We start from the raw sequence: 18,972 nt of genomic DNA, 5'->3' as shown, positions 1-18,972 counted from the left end.
AGAGCATTCCTTCAGGTCAGTGTAGCACAGGCTGGAGGATAGCAGCTGGTAGAACACTGGGATATTATTACTTACCTACCCAGCAGTGCTTGTGTATTTGTATCAGTGAGGGGGGAGTTATTTCCAGGGGTGCATTGGATTATCCTCCGTGAGCGTGTGTTTATGCGTGAACGGGAGGCTAAGCGTGTAAGCCAGAGTGTGTACTGCACCTGTGTCAAATGGTATTGACAAATTATTTCCTGGGTTGGCTTTTTCCCCTGTGGGCGCAGTGTGGGTGAGGACTGGCTGGCCACAGAGGGGAATACAAAGTACATTTACCCAAGTACAGTGCTTATGTGCAGTTGTAAAGTACGTAACCTGAGTATATCCATGTTATGCTACTTTGTACTTCAGTTGCTTTCAGTCCTGTCGAGGGTGAGACGCTAAACTTTTTTTTTTTTTTTTTTTTTTTTGTACAATTAAATCGAATTTTGCGTATAACTATAAAGTAGGAGTATTTTTGGATTGCAATACAGTTACTTAAGTAAATGATCTGATCACTTCTTCCACCTGTGCTTATCTCTGAGTGACAGTCCACCTGATGTGTGGCACCTGTGTGACAGGTAGAGCTCCCCCTCCTTTCATGGCAGCTCGGCCACGCCCCTCTAATCAGTACCAATTCCTAACAGCCGAGGCTAGATCGCTTCCTGATCATCTTTAAATGTAGCTGCAGACAGCCAGTGGCAGGTTTTCCTCACTCTCTCCTGATCCTGTACTGTCACGAATGGCGATGTCTGGTTGAGGTATGCTTTTCTGCTTTTTGTTAAATAGTTCTGGCATAAGCATTTAGCACTTTCCCTACATTTGTACAGGTGCAGGACTGAGCACTGGAGCTGCTGGTCACTGTGCTCCCCTCCAACTGAAGCGCTTCTCATGTGTGTATGTGTGGCTGTATCATGTGAAGCTCCCAGGTATGCTTGCTTTTGGTGTTTTGAGTAATTTCCTGTATTTTTGGTCGAAGATGTTACTCAGATATTCACTGCATACTAGTCACAGTATCTTACATCTTGTATATGATCCATGCTTTTCATTCTAGGAACGGGGAAGTGACGTCGGCCCCTGGTGCAGTAGCTGATCTCTAGGCACTGCTGTTTTTGCCCATTTGTTAAATATATTTTATGTATTTATGGTTACCTTGTTTGTTAAGTGTTTTCTTTATAATTTGTTGTAGTCATTAGGTTTTCTCCCCTGTTGGATTAAGTTTTATTTCTTTTCTTTTGTAAACCAACGTTGAGTTTGAGTTTATATTCTATTCTGGAGTCCTTTTAATGCCAGTATAGGTGGGTGGGTCATAGGCTTACAGGTGGAGGGTCTCCCCACTCCCTGAGTTTATTTGCATGTATAGTATTTTGTTGTGTTCTAGCCTGTGTCTTCTTGCTTTGCAGTGTGTGTGTGTGTGTGTGTGTGTGTGTGTGTGTGTGTGTGTGTGTAACCCCCCCCCCTTCTTGTGGTACCTGGTGGTGGTGGCCCTTCTTCCCTTCACCCCCCCACTCCTATTTGCCTCCCTGATACCTCCCCTCCTGCTGGTTAATGGCCCAGTATAGTGACCTTTTTTTAGTTGAGAGTATATTTTTGTAGTGAGATTTTAAGCCAAGCTGGCATGTCATAATGTGAAATCTGTCCAAATAAAATTTGAATATTTTTGCAAAACTGGAAATTCACCTCTCTGCTCCTTCTTACATTAAACCAACGAACCTGTGTGGTATTCTCTGGGTGAAATTCCCAGAGTGGTGTTGTCTCATTGTCAGGGGTGTAGAGCTGCCCGGGTCGCACATGTGTATGTGTCTAATTGACAAAGGGCGCTGCTCATAGCATCCTTGGTTTAAGCTAAACCTGTCATACCTCGGTGCTTTGGAGAGCACAGATAATTCATGAGACAGAAGCTTGGGAAGCTGCTGTTACGGCGTCCGCGTGTGGTGGAGGAATATACCATCAAGACGGGCAAGTTCTCCTGTCCGGCTTTGAAATCAGCTCTGTTGCACAGGCCGGCCACGCGAGACAGAGCACTCCAAGTAGCAGAGCTCTTGTCAAAACCCAAACCTGAGAGGATAGCAGAGGGAGCTGTGTTAGACTTTATTTTTTTTTTAAAGCAGAGGGGCTCATGCAGTATTTATGCTCTGACTTAACTCTCGGTTCACAGAGTAGCACTGGATATTGTTGCTAAATAACAGAGGTCAGTTCAGTTGTACAATTTTTTTTTTTTTTTCTTGACAAAAGTAATTTTTCAGTTCCCCAAGTCCAAAAAATGGCATTCATTTTTAACACGAATGTCTCAAAAAAAATAAAGGCCGTTTGGAAATTTCTCTTATCAAAATTTCATCCCTCTCACCAAATCGAACTGAAAATGACCCCCACTCTGCTGCTGGCACCTGCATTCATTTTTCATCGTAGCCTGCTCTCCAGTGTGGTCACTGTCACTGTTATTGTGAAAACAGAATATGATAGTGTCATGCAACAGACAGCACACAGCAGCAAACTGTGGCTGGAGCTGTTGAACTTGACAAAGTGAAGTGCAAATGGCTCGAAACCCTGCAACAGCTGCAAAAATAGCCTGTACTCCTGGAAAATTAATACACCGTGTTTCTCCTCAGTCCTTGCACTCTTTCAGCTGTAGAGGCTTTGTCTGCAAGGCTGGCTGTTATCATTGCATGATTGCAAAGTCATCTTACTCAGTACTCATTGGTATGCAAAGAACACCTGTGCTTTTTCCCCCCCAAACCTTTTGGTTATTGCTGAAAACATCTTTGAAATTTGGCTTGATTTCTTGCTGTTTGGTCGGAAACAGGAATCTGATTGGTTCTGCAGCAGCAGTTTTGTCGAGGAACTCTGGGAAAAGACATGTTGGTAGCTGGGGGTTGTGCTGCCTACTGCATACCGCTGCTCAATTAATCCAAGCGGCAGTGCAGGCAGAAATGTGGGTTGGCGGCGTGAACACCGGACAGATGAATTTCAGCAGGTGGTCACACTCCCTCTCTGCGTTCCCACACATTTGTTATCTCCACTTTATATCTCTCACTCTCCCTATTTTTGCTCCCTCCCTCATTTTTCCCCCCTCTCTCTCTCTTACCAGTCTGGTCCTCAGTGGTGTCAGCCTCGTGGATCTGGTTGTCGAACCACATGTGGGCCACTGTCATGCGGTTCTGGGTCAGCGTGCCCGTCTTGTCGGAGCAGATGGTGGAGGTGGAGCCGAGAGTCTCTACGGCCTCCAGGTTCTTCACCAGACAGTTCTTCTTGGCCATTCGCTTGGCAGTGAGAGTCAGACACACCTGGGAGGACGATGGGAGGTAAGTGGGGGAGGCATGAGGGAGGAGGCGAGGCAAGGATGGATGATTGTTAGTCGACGAGGAGAGAGAGCATGTGTACGCACTGGTGCATTCAAGTGTTTGTGCATGTGAAACCATGCGTGGTCCAGGTGCCTTACAGCATTTCAGTGTGTTACTGTGTTGGTGTGTGCGTGTGTGTGTATTTGGTTGGCTGGTTAACAGCAGGCGCATAGGGACATAAAAATACAATGAACAGACACCTTCAATATGTTTTAAGAGGCACATCAATTAATTCAAGCTGACCACATTAGTCAAAATGCAACAAATGCAGCACAAAGACACACAAACATTTCCACACGCAACTCGTGGCGTGTCTAAATCAACTAAGGAAACCAGTCACTGGAAGTTAATTTATTTTCTGGGACCAGTGAAATGTCGACTGATGGCATTTCAAATGCCAGCTGGCATCCACCACGGCTCACACTTTGTTTATTGTTGCAGAAAAAGTTAGATGTACTTCAACGTTTGAGCTACTTCAGCAGTCAGTAATAAATCACCTGCCTTGCTGTATTCTGTATTATCTTTAGTGCTGCAGCTAACATTCACTGAGGGTAAATCAGAGTTAGGAAAGGCACAGGTGTAACTAATAACATTGATGATGGCTCATTTTGGTGTGCCAGTAAGCCATGACGGCAAGCCAGCAGGCACAGAATCAGGGCTCAAGAGCTGGCAAGCTTAAAGCTGCGCAAATCAATATTTTTATGTTAACAATAGATCAGATTACTGCAGGTAATGAGTAAACAGCAGCCCAAGACAACAAACCCATGGAGAATTAACACACGACTCTACACTCACAGTTCGTTTTACACAGCTTTCAAGCCTGTTTTAGCTCATCATTTTTGGTCTTCAGACCCACAAACTGCAGCACCGTCAGCCAGCTCTTATTAGATAAGAAGCTCATTGCTGTAAGCTGCTATACGGCAACACACAGCAGACACAAAGTGAGCGAATGGCTGCATTTTTTTCTCAAGAGTACACAAGTATCAAAGGGTTTAGTTTTGACGGGTGGCACGCGTGTTGCCAGCATCGCCAACAACAGCCTTGTTAAGCATTTGAAGATGCATCTAGTGAAAGAGCAGGATGAGTTTACGTACATTTTATTTGAACATACTGGTACTGGTTTGGCACTCGACCGACACGCAAAGTTCATGCATCGTACTCAGTATCGGTAAGGAAAAGTAAGGAGAGCTCTGCTCACGTTGCGAAGAATTAATATGTCAGATGTAGTATTTCAGAAAGAGCTACACTATAAACATTGTATAAGGTAATCGTACTGTACAAATACACCCCAAAACTACAGAATTTACACCAAAACCACAACCACACACTACAGTCCATCCATCAGCCATCTCCATCTAAACAAGGCTGATTGCTTTGCCTCAGTTTAGTTTATTTACAAAAATTAAGAGAAATTAATGAATGATAAAAACAATTAAAAACACGACTGGCAGCACAAACACTCATCAACCTTTTTGTGTTGGACTTTTCCCTCTCAGTTCTTTTCAGCATTCAGAGAAGTTTGAGACTGGTTCTTGCTACAAGGAGACCTTTGTTTACCGTGACGTGAAGTGTAGCAGAAACAAGATGAGGGCGTACAGGGACATAAAATCCAATTAAAAAGCAAACTGATCTGCTCCTTTTTTGAAAAAAATCCGGATATTTTTTGGTTTAAAATCAGTAAAAATGAAATAAAAAAAGACAAGCATGTCTCTCATTAAAAAAACCAAAAAAAACAGGAGCACACCCAGACACACTACTCACAGTGACAGTAGCCAGCAGTCCCTCAGGAACATTCGCCACAATGATGCCAATGAGGAAGATGACAGCCTCCAGCCAGGTGTAGCCCAGAATGAGTGACAGGATGAAGAAGGTGACGCCCAGGAAGACAGCCACGGCCGTGATGAGGTGGATGAAGTGCTCGATCTCTATGTTGATGGGTGTACGGCGAACTTCAAGCTCTGATGCCAGCGTGGCGATGCGACCCATCACTGTTCGGTCACCAGTGGCTATCACGATGCCACGGGCCGTACCTGACGGGGAGCGGTTTAAAAAACTGTTAGTCTGAGTGCGTAAATTAATCAGTTATACCATGCGATTTTATTTATTTATTTAACAACCACAGTCAGTTGTCAAGCAGCTGTCTTTTTTCTTACTGCTTCAGTGAAATGAGCAAATGTTTCTCATTACAATATGTAAAACAGGGCTGTCCAAACCTTTTCCGTTAGAGGGCCAAACTTAATGCTCGGCCACGGGCCAAAGCAAACACCTACTGTATTATTAAGATGCAAAATAGCAACAGGGCCCCACATTTGCTTAATTGACTGACCTCCTGTGCAAAGTGTCATTCTGCCCACTGCGCTCGGATTATGAAGGATAAATAATTAGAGAACTCACATATTTAAAGAGCCGTTTTATGTCTCAAAAAAACCCTCCAAAACACAGCATGAGTAATGGTGTATAAGTTTTTAAAATAATAAATATTTAATTATCGTTTTTTGCAAGAAACATCTGGACGACCAAATTAAACCTAATGGTGGGCCAGCGTTGGCCCACGGGCCACACTTTGGGCAGCCCTGATGTAAAGAGACAAATGACTGAACAGTGTGTGAGACACTGTAGGAGCTGAGTGCTGTTTTAGTAAACAGGAAGGAGGGTTGCTTGGGAGGCGATGGCTGGATGAGGACTGATGATGGATGGAGGTGAATTACAGGTGTTGGCCAGTGATTGATGATTGGTTGGACAGAACAGATGCTGGACTGCGTGAGGGAGAAAATAACCCCAATCATTTAAAATACTAAAGAATTTTTCTCCTGAAAAAGTAGTTCCAATTAAAACGAGAGATCTGTGGAGGTTTCAGAGTAACCAGAACATTGTCTCTGGAAAGAAAATGTTGCTGTACTGAATTTTTTAAAATGCAATTTTTAATGCTGTGAGCATCACAAACAAAATACCATTAACCTCCACTGAAATCGTGTGGAAGCAGAAATCTCAGGGCCAGATGTTTCAAAATTATAACCAAAAAAACCCAAACTATCTGCCTTGCCAGACAATCCTCGAGTTAACTGAGCAAATGTTGGAGTTTTTTTTCCTTTTTGTAATCTGTGAGCGATGAGAACACCCGACACAGCAGGAAAACTGAGTAACAGCAGACTGAAACAGCTTTTGACATGTAATGTTCATTACTGTTTAAGATATTAAGATTCTGAAAACAAAAAAGAAGCTGCCACGCATGTTAAAATTGTATAAATGTCAGTTTTTAAGTCAAAATTCCAATTATTACAATTTCATGACAACTTGGTCGTCTCCATATACTGAATTGAAGATTATGTGATATGACTGAATCCTTGAACCTTAACTAAATCATGCCAATGTGTCATTTACAGGCTGGATCCTGTAGAATAATACTTTTTTCCCAAAAATGAGTGTGTTGTACTTTGGAAACTCACTGTTCACTTTGTGTGCAACCTACGTGAGGATTCAGATGTAGAAGAGGCAGCTTCTAGTCTGAAAATCCCATTGAAATGCTGACTGCATCACTGAATGATGATTGATAGCAACTGAACTACCGACTAAAATCCCCATTGGTTGACTCATTAATAATCTTTACGCATTCAAAATTCAGTAACTACAATCTGAACTGTGGGATGGAGGATGACTGATAAACTGAGCACACTGAAACTGAAACACACACTTTGGCGGTAATGCAAAGCGTTGATCTCCAGATGGCTTAAAAAAAAAAAAAAAAGACATTTCGAACGATAAGAGACAATCTTGGCCAGATGTGGCCTACTGACCCTCGACACAGTTGGTGGAAAAGAAACAGATGTTGCGGGTCTCCAGGGGATTGTCGTGGGTGAACTCTGGGGAACGAGTCTGAGGCTCAGATTCTCCCGTCAGAGAGGAGTTGTCCACCTTCACAGGGACAGGGAGAAGGAGAGAGTGTTACCCCAGTGAGACTGAGGGACAGACACAGGAGAGAGTGGAGAGGTGAGACTGACAGGGTGGAAATTAAAGAAGCAGCACTTATCAGCAACAAGCGCAGTGATATAACACCAGTCAGGCCAAAGCGGTCTTCTGGTCTTAGTGATTTTTCTCACGTTTCTCTGTAGGTGAAGACATTCATGCCCCTGATCGCCACAGTCTTATTGAGCTGCTTCAAGACCCAGTGGGATAAACTATAAAATAAATGCTGGTCAAGCTGAAAGGCTGACATTTTAGAGAAATAAAGCAACAGTAAGTATACTGGAAGAAAGAACAAATCATCTTCATTAGAGCTAAATACTGAAACCTCAAAGGTGGTACAAATGCACCGAAAAGAGCAATGATTTCATACCGTTAAAGAAACCTGCTCAATGGAAACTGACCTTTTGAGTCAAACAAAATTTTAACGACAGAAAACAGAAGAAGGGGCAACGTTTATCGAGAGGCTGAAAAAGCAACCTGATCGTTTAAATATGGAACTTAACTGGAACCGAGTGATAACTACCAACACAACTGCTTACTGTTTTCAGCAAAGACTGCCGTGAAATTTTATACAGACATCCATGGTCCCATGAGGGTGACATCTATTGAGTTTGGGTTGGGGTTGAGTCCCCAACTTTTCCCCAAGCGTCATCTTAAAGTTGACATTTTGGATTTGGAGTGAAATATATCAGCAACTGAAATTTGGCAAAGACATCCAAGGTCCCAAGAGAATTAACCCTACAAACCTTGTTGATTCCCTGAATTTTCAACCACATCGAGCAGGCAAAAGAAGCAAAAGTTTTAACCATTAATCACAAATCTACAAGATGGATTGGAATGACATTTTTAGAGACATTCATGGCTCCCAGAGGATGTATTTATCTAATGACTTGGTGATCCCCTGACCTTCCCTGTAGTGCCACCAGCAGGTTGACATTTTTGGTTATAAAAAGTCTCGACATCGAAAGGATGGATTGATAGAAAATTTGCTTTCATGTGAGGTCAGGATGAATAACAACAACTTTGGTGATCGTCTTGCCTTTCGATGGACTTCACGGGGCCAAATGTTCAACCACTGCTTTGTTTTATGACTAAACACCAGCTACACTAATGACAATCCCACCAGCCTCAGCTGTACTTTGCTTTAGCGCGACCAAGCAAATGTTAGCATGCTACCACAAACTTAAGATCATGAACACAATAAACAGTAATTGTGGAAAGTGGAAAATAAAGAGTAAACAGAAAAGTTGAGTTATCTCTCAGAGACCCCGGGCTCCTGGGGGCTGAGCCTAGCATCCCTCCCCTACCTTGCATCCGCTGGAGGAGATCACTCGAAGGTCAGCTGGGATGCGGTCTCCCCCTTTGATCTCCACCAGATCTCCCTGCACCACAAGCTCAGCATTGATCTGCATCTTCTCCCCCTCCCGGATCACCAACGCTTGCTGGCATGGGCAAAAAGGAAGGGAGAGAAGAGAAGGGAGAGGGAGTATGAGGAAGAGGAAGAGAGAGACAGCCAGAGAGAGAGAGGGTTTGGGAACAGAGAGAGGATTTAGTCAGACGTAGAGAGAGAAATGCGATAAAGAAAGTGCCAGAGGGTGTATGGTTACGTGAAAGGGAGAGATAGAGTGAGGAAAGGAGAAAAGAGAGAGAGGAAAGACAGGTAGGGGAAAAGGAGTCAAGGAGGGAATGAAAGCAGCCTAAATAGATTAAAGAATTAGGCAATCGAAGTGCCAGAGGTGGATAACGCGAGGGGAGTTTTTATGCAAACACACTCACAATCCGAAGTTGGCTCAAACATTTATTCTTCCTTTGTGCAAGCTTATTAGGTTTCCACTCAAGTGAGTGTGTAAGCCCTACTTGAGGGACGGCTTATTGATTCAGAAAGCTCTGAGACTACACCAAACACCAAAATGCATCAACTTACCTGTGGCACCATTTTCTTGAAGGAGTCCATGATTCGGGAGCTCTTGGCCTCTTGGAAGTAGGAGAAACAGCCGGTGATGATGACCACGGCCGACAGCACCACGCCCAGATACAGCTGAAATGGGGACAAACCCAAACCACGGGGGGAGAGGGGGGTCGGTGTCATTAGCGACTTAGTTTGGTTCATGTAAGGCATATTTAAGCGTAGGAAAGGGGGATTTACAAACCCCCAAATGGTTTTTAAACAGAAACCCCTTAAATGCAGAGTGCAAGAGGAGTTAAGAGTCAGAAAACCTGGAGAAGCTCTCAGTCTTAGTGAAAGATTTAAAAGGAAAGAACTGAATTCTTGTGAACTATTCCTGTCATCTTGGATGGTTCATTCAGTGTTAGTCCAAGTGAACATCTGTCTCCCAAACCCAGAAAAACCAAGAACTGACACTGTCATCTGTGAGGCCACCAAGAGGCACTTTGGAGACTCACGCTCGTCTTAAAGCTCGGAACATTTACTCTGATCTGCTTATTTTCACAGAATATTCTCGGTTTTACCAGTGAAAAAGTTGTCGTGAGCTGAGCCCTGACTGATGCAAACAAGACAGCCTGGCATGGAAGATGAAAGCCTCTTCCAGCTGGTGTACTGTAAGTCCTGGACTCATGGAAAACAAAATTCCTAAACCCTGAAAAGTTTGCTTTTTGGAAGGTGCCGCTTTCATTTGACAGCAACAGCAGAATGTTTTGCCTTTTTTTTTACGCTTCAATGCCTGTTTTTAAGCGTGGCAGTGCACAATCTTCTGAACCAGGAAATACATCTGTATCCACAGAAAATCACTTGTCAGTGTTTACAACATTTGCCTCCCATTCAGTGCTCAGTTTGCAGCTCCTGGGTTTTGTCTACACGTTTTTTGTTTTTTTTTCTTTGCAGATTTAAGCTCAGCTCTTTTGCCTCTTCTCACTTTGGGAAACATTTGCTCTTGTTCACCAGCTGCACAGGATGGAAGTAACATCTGTCCAAGCAGGTGACGCATTTGGGATCTACTAAAGTTTAGAGGTTTAAAGGAAAATTGCAGACATGAATCTTAAAACATGGCAGTAAATTGTGTAAGTTCAGCAGCACTTTCAGAAGCCTGGGGATGCTAAAACATTTTCTCAGACGGAGGAAGACAATGCAATCTTTCAGCTTGAACACAAAAATTATGAAAATTAAGTTTTAATCTGACACCAGCAATGTATAAATTTCTGTTAGGGTGGATTTTCATCTGAAATGACTGCTTGTACATTATGCAAAGGCTCAAAGTGCCAAAGCTGCAGGCAGTCGGGGCTTTGAAGTAGCTCACCAGAGCATCCAGCTGTACATACTCAGCACTGAATGTTGAGATTAAATCATGGGAAGATTAAAGTTATCACGTGTGTGCATGTGTCTGTGTCTATCTACTGTATGTTACTGTATATTACGCAACGGCTTAATGCTGTCTGGGGTTTGGAGAGCGCTGAAAGGTGCATAATGACTCACAGCCATGAGGCGCAGTATGGATGGCTGCTTGGCTCCATTTGATCAGCGGTTGGTGTGAGTATTTATCTGTGCTAATGCCAGGAACGATGCCGACGTCAGCAGTTGTTCTGACGTCACACTCTCTGATGGACGCTGGGGTGGGGCGCCTCAGCATGTACTTGTTATTCTATACTAATGGGGACCAAATCCTAATGGGTTTTAATGGGTGTCAGATATTCTTTTTTTTTTTTAATGCCCCTTAAGTTTCTCTCCATTTCCTTTGTCTTCCTTCACACCACTTCAGTGAGTGTTGGCTCTGTGACCTAATTGTGTTGCCATTTTGGCCAGCACTCACGGAAAGGAGATTTAGATCTCATGAGGCCACCCTGGCTCAGTAAAGGTCATATTAAAAAATAAAAAGGTGAGGAAAATCCACAAACAGGAAGCATTTTGACACCTTCAGGACTCTGGTTTAAGATTAAAATTAAATAAGGATTTGGTTTAAATTAGGACATGCATGTACAGCATATTTGAAGTGTGTCTGTAAAATGAATGAATATTGATGTGCAGGGGACTCTGTCTTCCTGACAGATGGTACGATCAGATTGAGTTATCATTTCACAGAATTTTGTTGTCCAAATTAACAACTCCAGAGAAATTATAATTAAAAACAAACAAGTCATTTAAGATTTGTTTTACTCAAAAGATTTATCGTTCTCTGAAGAAATTCTCACACAGCTCAGACCAGCGTTACACAGGCTGCATATCCACCCAGAAACTGGCACATATGCACACGCGTCCGGGAAATGCACAGACAGGTGGAAGTATGTTTGTGTGCATTTGTCCCTGTGTAACGTCTTTATCTGTGTCTACTGTACCTGCAGCTGTGTGATTATTATGTAAGGCGTGTGCTCACACACACGCATGCATGTTTTACAAGCAGTTTCTCACATTGTCATTGGGCGCCTCGTCCTCCATGGCCACCTGGATGCTGTAGGCCAGGAAGCAGAGGATGGCACCGATCCAGAGCAGGATGGAGAAGCCGCCGAAAAGCTGACGGCAGAACTTGACCCACTCTGGGGTGGTGGGAGGAGGGGTCAGGGCGTTTGGACCGTCCCTGGCCAGAATCTCCGCAGCCCTAGCATTGGTCAGGCCCTGAGGGAGAGCGATTTTCAGCAATGAATGTCTTTCCATGTGTGCCGGAAATCTTATTACGACACAACGGATCCATTTTCACCACAGCTTAAAAAGCAATTTTACTGCCACACTTGCGGAACATCAAGTATTCCTGCCTGGCCTGTTTAACACCCCAAGTATAATAAACTGGGTGACTCTCCTCAACTAAGGTTTTATGCCCTGTAACAGTTGAAAGTAATTTCACCAAATTTTTTTCATGATTTTATGCCTCATAGTGTCAAGGTCTAATTTTCCGAAAATCCATGTAAATACCAGAAATGATATTATTTAATTATATTAGAAAAAGACACAAAGTGTCTCTCTTTCAAGCTTTAGTAGGTTTCGTGACATTTTTATTTTTTTTGTGATATTTTGGGGGCACCTCAACGTCAAGCTTTCTTTCCAAATATTAATCTTGCAAAGATAAAATCGCTACAGCTGCAATGACAAACTTAAGGTAAACAACAAATACGGTTAGAGAGTGAAGACGTCAGTGATGTGTGTGTATCGGCCTGCTTGTGGGATTGTAGGAGCTGTTACATCAAGGTGTGTATGTGTGTGTGTCCCTGATTGAGGGATTAAAGATGAATGAGGCTCAAGGTGAGCTGTTGATGCTGTGTTGTATCCAACGTGACCAAAGTAATGCAAGGTCTCAGTTTTGGATGTTGCTTTCCAGTACAGCAAAGCAGATTACATCTCCACGGGGCACATTACAGCAACTCTTTGTTGTGTGTTTATGTGCAGGTGTGTGCATGTGTAAATGGGAGCGCTTCAGTCTATGTGCCGTTACCTGTGAGAGGTTCACTCCGTAGCGTTTTCCCAGATCATCCAGCGTTATCTTGTGGTCGTCCTGCAGGGATAAAATGTTCCAGTTTTTATTTGTGCTTCAGTGGAACAGAAACAGTAAACAGAATCAGTCACTTTAATTGGCCAATAAGATTTAAAGTGACTTTATCTTTGACATATCCTGAATGGGAAACTATTAGTTCACAGCAATACAATAAATATTCTACTACTCAAGCAGTATGGCAGCAGCTGTAACAGAAAGTTTAATGACTGGCCGGAATAATGGGCTAACAGATCGTTACTTAATTCTCTGGCTCTGACATGGATTTAGGAAACTCTGTTTTTCATACAAAACCGTAGGTTTTCTGTCCCCAAAAAATCCCTCTTGAAACACATTAGGAAAAAAGGAGTTGAGTATTGTGTTCCTGTGTTTATTCTGTTGTTTGCTTGTTGTATTATTACTGCTGTGCGTCTGAAGCCCAATGCCACACTGAGATACTTCCACTGTGGCTGAAATGGAGTTTGGTGCGTGAGCAAAAAAAAAATCAGCTACCAACTGTCAGGATGGTGTCAGTCCCACAGAATGAAGAGCTATTTTCTTCACTCAACGATAAGACAGGGAGAAATCCACCAATTCCTTCACTAAAGCCGGTAGCCTCGCACAAACACAATGGAATGCAGCTGCAAGTGATTTGGCCACAGTCACCGACATGCCCCAGTGTTCACAAAACAGTTTGCCAGTTCGCCTTTATTTATACACCCAGTATTGATCAGCTGTTGTTTTTGTTTTGTTTTTTTTGTGGGGTTTTTTGTGGTTGTTTATAGGATTTCTGGGACAAAAATGTAGGAAATCACTAACTGAGGAAGCACATGAGGCAGGCTGGAGAAAACAAAACACAGCACTTAATCAAAAACTATACTCCAAGGTGTCGACGGCATCTAAGGCATTGTTCTCTTTAATCAGTCACAGGCCAACTTGATAACTGACAAGAGCTGCTTTATCAGAGCTATGGCGCGCAGCAACACTTACCCCAGTTTTCATGGGCATCGCTTGGCTGCGTTTTGACAGCACCTCAAAGAGCTACAGCACTGCACAAGACAAAAACTCTGCACTACACTGTTGGTGGCCCACAAATTATTCAGTATCTCTCCGAGTACAAAGAAGAGCAGCCAGAGGGTGGTAGAACAGATAGGAGAGGACAGGCTGGCTTAGAACTCATCTACAACCGACTACACTAAGCAGGTTAGATTGCCATTCTGTTTATGGGCCACTGTTTTCATTTATGGCCTTGTTAAATAACCTAGCGTCTTTGGCGTAACGTTATTTGAGGATCGTTTGGGAGCAGCAGCAGTGGAATCAATCACGGTGCAGAGTGAGTGTGGGTTGGAGCAGTGACAGCTTGTTTTTCTTACCAAGGCCACCTCTTTCTTCAGCTCATCCAAGTCCCTGTCCTTCTTCCTCTTCCCCCCATTCTCGGCACCACACTGGAAGGAATGAGAGAGAGAGAGAGAGAGATTACCATACATCAGGCCTGTAGGCTATCATCCCAAACCTCTGCAGGAACTAAGTGGGAAAAGCCACATGCTTGTAGACACATTGTGCCCGGCCATTTGCATTCACAACCACGAATTACAACATCAGTAAGAGCACAATGGACTTTGTGTACACTGGTTCATTTCAATCTCCCGGCACTATTGGCAGGCCGTCCGCTGAATATGGAGGAGAAAATATTTTTTTTATCGTTGTGCGAGTTCCTCATTTGTGCGAGCGAGAGAGCGAGTGTGTGTCATGAACAGTTGGAAGAATGGTGCATCATGGAAATCATCTGCTGCTGTCAGTCTCCTCTTAACTGCACGTGTGCATGTCAGTGAAGGAGGGATATGCAGCGAGAATGAGAGGAGAGAGTGAGCATGTGACACAGTGAAAAAGTAATCAAAAAGAGCCCAAAGAGGGAGCGCAGAGCCGGTGGAGTGCCTGCAATGTGTCTGGCATAGCAATTTCCCCCCACTGTGTGCGAGGAAGATTACCAGCCTGTCTTACCATAAAGCTAAATGGAATGGGCCTGATGGAGGGAATAAAAACAAAATTACGTAATTACCCAAATAAACAGCAAACCGGCAACAAAACTTATTGAGGGGAAAAGCCATCATTCTGAGATGTTACTGTTTTTTTGTTTTTTTAAAATAAAATAAGGAAGGAGGATTCTGCCGCTCGGAGACAGAAATCTCAGTATTTTTCCATGATGCATGTCCATACCATATGCTTTTACTGTACGTAAGTTACAGTAGGAATACAGACAATCAGCTCATCCTGTTCATGACAGGAAGAGTTCGAGTCTAATGGGGATAAAACTGTTTCTGTAAGTTTTTTTTTTTCTTAAAAAAAGTAAATGAAGAGAACTTACCCCTTTGCCCATGCTGGACGTCAGAACGTCTGGAGGGTTATAATGTGAAGGACAGCAGGCTTGGGGGCCCCGCCACAGCTGACACCTCCCACCCCCCATACCCCCCCCCCCCCCCACCTGTGGAATTTTGTGGGCCTGGCACCCCCACACCAAACATCCTGTTTGCGCTGCTCTTGCTCCCTCCTGTCAGGGTAACCTGAGCCATAACCCCCCCCCTCCACCACCCCCGACCCGAGTCCTATTCCAGGGCTTCTCTGCACCCGTTAACATTACTCCTATTCTTTTCTTCTGCTGGAATTCAAAGTGACTGGTGGCCAACGCTGCCATTAGCTTGAAGTCCAACATATTCACAACATAAGGTGGGTCATCACCACTGCGCCCACACAACAGATGCAGCGAATGATCCCGTGTCAGTTAAGCACCAAATGTCTTCTCGCTCGTCATAATACTTTGAGTTGATTTGAGGGTTGGACTGCATTGCAATGCTTCCAACCCTGAATGAGCTGTACACTTTGATGTATGTATGAGCTCCTGCAGTGTGCTCCTTTTCAAGGTTCCTTCAAATGTTTTCCACCAAGGATTTTATTTTTTTTTTTTCCATTTCAAGGATTTGTTTGCTTGCTTTCTTCGTTGTCCTTATTACAAGGGTTCACTGTGTGTATATATATACACAGTATATATGTATATATATCAACTGAAAAATAAATGATAAACCATGTAAGATGTATAATGTTTCTTAGTTAAATTATTTCAGAGTAAAAGACTAAAAATTTCATATGTGAGCTAACAGGGACAAGAATGAGAAAAGAAAGAAATGAAGCAGTTCTCAACCTACAAAATACATCCACTTCATAGGCAGTAAAACTGATACTCCGTTGAATACACTCAGGGACTTTCCCCCTACAGCCTCTAATCTCAGCTAATTTTAGTTATCTTTCGATATTGCATGCATTTTTTTTGTTTTTTAACATGTTTCAGACGATTGATATACAAAAGTAAAACAAGGAACTTGTTTCACTGTATCCTGTAATTACTTTGTGGCAAAAGTTCAGCAAAGTTACTTATCTACATGCCATAGCATCAGCTCAAAGTCCCTACAGATTTGAGATTTAAAATTTCTTACCATCTCCGGTGGTCGACAGAGGGGTGGCGATCTGTCCCGAGGATACCGAAGTGAACGGCCTGGAAGCAACACACACCTGTAAACTGCAATTGGATTGCCTCACTTTTCTACAAACAAAAACTTTACCAGCAGAGTAATTTGAAGGAGCAGTTCCACATTTATGTTTTTTCTATTTCTTGCTAAGACCCTCTTGTGTCTGTGGATCAGGTATGGAGCAAGAGCCAGAAGGAAATTAGCCCAGCTTAGTTTAGCATAAAGACTGGAAACGGTTAACCTGCTCCAGCACAACAATCTCATAAGTTCTACACATGGCAACATTTGCACACTTTCTGACTTAGGAGACTCCAAGTTTCTATCTAAACAGATAGCAATGCCATCAATCAGCCCCTCAGCGAGGCATTCAGGTGCTGATGCTGAGCAGGTCCGGCGGGCACCAGTTAAACACCGTGGTTGCACCGTGTGTGCTGCTGTCTGAATATGAAGCAGAGCATTTCTGAAAAGGTTATGCATGCTCACTGGACCCAGGCGAGAAGTTCAGTCAGAAAAAATTAAGCCTTTCTGAAAATTACACCTCATTTTGTCACACAGTAAAATGTGAAAAGGTTGTAAACGGTCACCGGGCATTTATTTTCAGTTCATCATCATCATTACTTTATGGTAGTTGGGTAACAAAGGGCAGGATGAGGTGAAAACATTTTAGCCCTCACCTGCTGCCATGAAGCAGAAGTTTTAAAGTTTAATTCCAAACTCAAATTCCCTTAGTATTTAAAAGGAAAAAAAAAAAACAACAAAAAAAATGGTCCTTTGTATTTAAAACCTTCAGATTATGTCCCCTAAAATATTCTCATTGTGAATTCAAATGTCTTTAGATAGCTAATAAAGTTAGTCCTATTCCATTGTGAGTTTTGCGTTTTATATATTCAAATATTTCAAATGGTGGATATCTCATTTCAGAAGGACTTTCTCCTTTTGAAAAGTTCCTGAAATATCCTGGCAGAGACGTTCGTGACAGATTTACACAATGCTTTGGACTGTGAAGTGAAAGAAAGAAGACCGTAGACATTTTCAGCTGGGTTTACTTTGTCTTCTGTTGACAACAGCTGCGCTTGGGGCTTTTATTTTTATTTACGTTCTCTTTACAACATATTATACAGAGTCATCAAAAGTTGTTAGCGCTCTGGAATTATCACAAGCATTAAAATAAATGTAAAAAAAAAAAAAGTAAGAAGCTCCAGTCATTTCAAATAAAGGAAGGTTATTGTGCAACTATGACTAATAAAGATCATAATACATACAAAACACTTTTAAAAGGTATTTTTAATGCTGTCTGTCTTATGTCAGGTGTCTGTGTGGCTTTGCAGAAAAAACAAGAAAAACAAATTCTAACCGATCCATTTGACTGGATAGTTAAACAGCGACTAGTGAAACAGATCTCCAGTTATAAAGATGTGGATTTTAGCACCTCCATTTCCGTTATGAATTTTAAAGGAACATTCAAGTCTACTATCCACCCTGCATATCAAGCACGCAGATCCCAATCCATCTTTGGCTCAGGGTTGGGGAAGGAGCACCTTTAAAAGAAAGCTCTGGGGGGAAAAGCAGCCGCTATCTGTAGTGATACATATGGATTCTTGGCTTGGCTTAACACACGTCAGATAAGTCTCTTCCTCCCAGAGCTTTCTCCCACAGCAAGCACCTTCCTCCCCTTTTATTCTCCCCGGCCACATCTCGCCGAATCTGAGGCTAACCGAGCCCTTATCCGCCCCTCATCTCCTCTCTGACACCGCACGACAACCTCGATTTCCCTCCGTCCCGGAAAAAAAAAGAAAAAAAAGAGAAACGTGCACCAAAGAGACAGCCACACAGTACCTTCAATAACACGAAAGGTCAGAAATATAATGACATATTCCATTGAATGCAATTACATTTCTTCCCTGCCCCGATAAACATCTTCTTACATGTGTACACACGTAACAAAAAATGTCTCTTTACTTGCTTTACTTAGGGTGACATGCTGTTGTTTTTTGTTTTGCTTTATATCAAATTTCATTTTTAACAAGACACACATATACATAAAACACGCGTCGTATTTGCGACCGGAAGAGAGCTAGCTAGATTATAAGTTTCTGTTTGGCGTCTTCAGTGAGAACTAAAGGCCGGATTTCTGCCCGTGTGTTTGCTTCCTTTGCCGGTGGGGGGCAGAGGAGGGCATTTTGGCATTCGAACCAGCAGAAATAAAGACAGTAAGGGTCAGAGGAAGGAGGGCTGGCAGGGGGACTTGCCTTCAGGGAAGGTGTCGTTTTGAAGGGCAAGCGAGAGGGCGCTTGTTGATCACTGGACAAGACCGATGGAGGGGAGAGAGATGTTTGTCAAAAAGAGAAGAAGAAGGACGAGGAGGAAGGACAGAAGATAGAGAGCAGAGGAGCAGAGCATTGAGCTGTAGGCCTGGCAGTCAGATAAGGAGAGGCTTAAAGAGAGGAGTGGATTGTGTATAGGCCTTTTCTGTGGAGGGAATAATGCAGTGCAGAGTCACTAGACGACAGGAAAAGGAAGAGATAAAGGAAGCCAAAGAAGTAAGGACAGACAGAACGAAACAGGCGTTCGGAGGGAGGAGATGAGTCCCAAGATGGGAGCAGAGATACAGAGTGAATAACAGAGGAGTGAAGACAGCAGAGGAGACAGGGAGGGAGAGAGGAAGATGTAGAGAGAGATATCTCATTACCAGCACGTGCTAAAATAATTAGCCCT

General features: G+C 43.1%; 1 protein-coding gene and 1 long non-coding RNA gene across 2 annotated transcripts in view; one reads left to right on the top strand and one right to left on the bottom strand.

Moving 5' to 3' along the window:
- atp1a2a (ATPase Na+/K+ transporting subunit alpha 2a) overlaps window positions 1-15,170 on the bottom strand; it is a 33,263-nt gene extending 18,093 nt beyond the window's left edge. Inside the window, exons 1-10 of the mRNA XM_046407600.1 lie at window positions 15,102-15,170; window positions 14,110-14,181; window positions 12,701-12,760; window positions 11,686-11,889; window positions 9,250-9,363; window positions 8,633-8,767; window positions 7,157-7,274; window positions 5,124-5,392; window positions 3,107-3,305; window positions 1,970-2,079 (exon numbers count right to left, since the gene is read on the bottom strand). Coding sequence (XP_046263556.1) covers window positions 1,970-2,079; window positions 3,107-3,305; window positions 5,124-5,392; window positions 7,157-7,274; window positions 8,633-8,767; window positions 9,250-9,363; window positions 11,686-11,889; window positions 12,701-12,760; window positions 14,110-14,181; window positions 15,102-15,113 — 1,293 coding nt within the window. The 5' untranslated portion in view covers window positions 15,114-15,170. The remainder of the gene's footprint in view (window positions 1-1,969; window positions 2,080-3,106; window positions 3,306-5,123; window positions 5,393-7,156; window positions 7,275-8,632; window positions 8,768-9,249; window positions 9,364-11,685; window positions 11,890-12,700; window positions 12,761-14,109; window positions 14,182-15,101) is intronic.
- Window positions 2,768-10,872, top strand: LOC124068974. Its single transcript, XR_006845006.1, has 4 exons — window positions 2,768-2,995; window positions 3,110-3,323; window positions 9,778-9,884; window positions 10,168-10,872. It is a non-coding gene; the product is annotated as an uncharacterized LOC124068974 (long non-coding RNA).
- Window positions 15,171-18,972: the final 3,802 nt, after the last annotated feature.

Source organism: Scatophagus argus, chromosome 13 (assembly GCF_020382885.2).
Source record: "Scatophagus argus isolate fScaArg1 chromosome 13, fScaArg1.pri, whole genome shotgun sequence".
Classification (NCBI taxonomy): Eukaryota; Metazoa; Chordata; class Actinopteri; family Scatophagidae; genus Scatophagus; species Scatophagus argus.
Note: the sequence above shows the minus strand (reverse complement) of the source record. Positions and strands in the feature narration are given on the sequence as shown.